The 1003-nt window shown below is 67.9% G+C and overlaps 1 protein-coding gene across 1 annotated transcript in view; it reads right to left on the minus strand.

Moving 5' to 3' along the window:
- Positions 1 to 1003, minus strand: part of LOC105854584 (olfactory receptor 14I1-like) — a 4914-nt gene that overhangs the window by 1558 nt on the left and 2353 nt on the right. Inside the window, exons 2-3 of the mRNA XM_012734623.1 lie at positions 491 to 920; positions 20 to 407 (exon numbers count right to left, since the gene is read on the minus strand). Of these exons, the coding sequence (XP_012590077.1) occupies positions 20 to 407; positions 491 to 920 (818 nt within the window). The remainder of the gene's footprint in view (positions 1 to 19; positions 408 to 490; positions 921 to 1003) is intronic.

The following is a 1003-nucleotide window of genomic DNA, read 5'->3' on the forward strand; positions in this document are numbered from 1 at the left end:
GCAGCAGCCCGCCCAGCGCGCGGCCGATCTCCCGGTTGCGCAGGCTGTAGATGAGCGGGTTGGCGAGCGGCGGCACCATGATGTAGAACACGGCGGTCAGCAGGGTCTTGAGCGAGGCCTCGTTTGCGATGGGGCCCAGCACGGCCACCAGCCCGGAGACCACGAACAGGAGCAGGATGGCCAGCTGGGGGGTGCAGGTGGACAGCGCTTTGTTGCGTGCCTCAGGGGACCGGATCCTCAGCACAGTGGAGAAAATGCTAACGTAGGACAGGACCAGAAAGGCGAAGCAGGCCATGACCAGGCCGGCGCTGACCGCCAGGATCACAGACTCGGAGAGCTGGACGGCGGGGGCCGCGATCCTCACCACCTGGGGGACGTCGCAGAAGTACTGGTTGATGGCGCTGGACCTGGTGAAGGGCAGCCGGAACATGTTCCCGGTGTGCACGGCTGAGTAGACCAGCCCCGTGCCCCAGGAGCCGCCTGTGAGCACATGCGCGGCGTGAGGGTCAGCCCGTAGTGCAGGGGTGCGCAGATGGCCACGTAGCGGTCGTAGGACATGACCACCAGGAAGGCCAGCTCCATGGAGGCGAAGAACAGGTGGAAGAAGATCTGGGCGGCGCACTCCCCCAGCGAGATGGCCCGCGAGCCGGCCAGGGAGTTGGCGATCAGCTTGGGCACGCTGACCGAGATGCAGCACAGGTCGATGACCGACAGGTTCCCGATGAAGAAGTACATGGGCGCGTGCAGGCGCGGGTCGGCCACGATGGCCGCCACGGTCAGCAGGTTCCCGGCCAGGGCACCCAGGTACAGGAGGAGGAAGAGCAGGCCCTGCAGGACCTGGAGCTCCCGCGAGCTGGAGACGTCCATGAGGAGGAACTCGGTGAGCACGGTGCGGTGTCCATGCCCGGCCGCGGCGGGCCCTGGGAGCGACGGGAGCAGGAAGGAGTCGTGACCGCGCCCGCCCCCGTGGCTGGTCTGCGCTCCCCGCTGGGGCGTGGGGGTG

Source organism: Condylura cristata, unplaced genomic scaffold, assembly GCF_000260355.1.
Source record: "Condylura cristata isolate star-nosed mole 26May11 unplaced genomic scaffold, ConCri1.0 scaffold00062, whole genome shotgun sequence".
Taxonomy (NCBI): domain Eukaryota; kingdom Metazoa; phylum Chordata; class Mammalia; order Eulipotyphla; family Talpidae; genus Condylura; species Condylura cristata.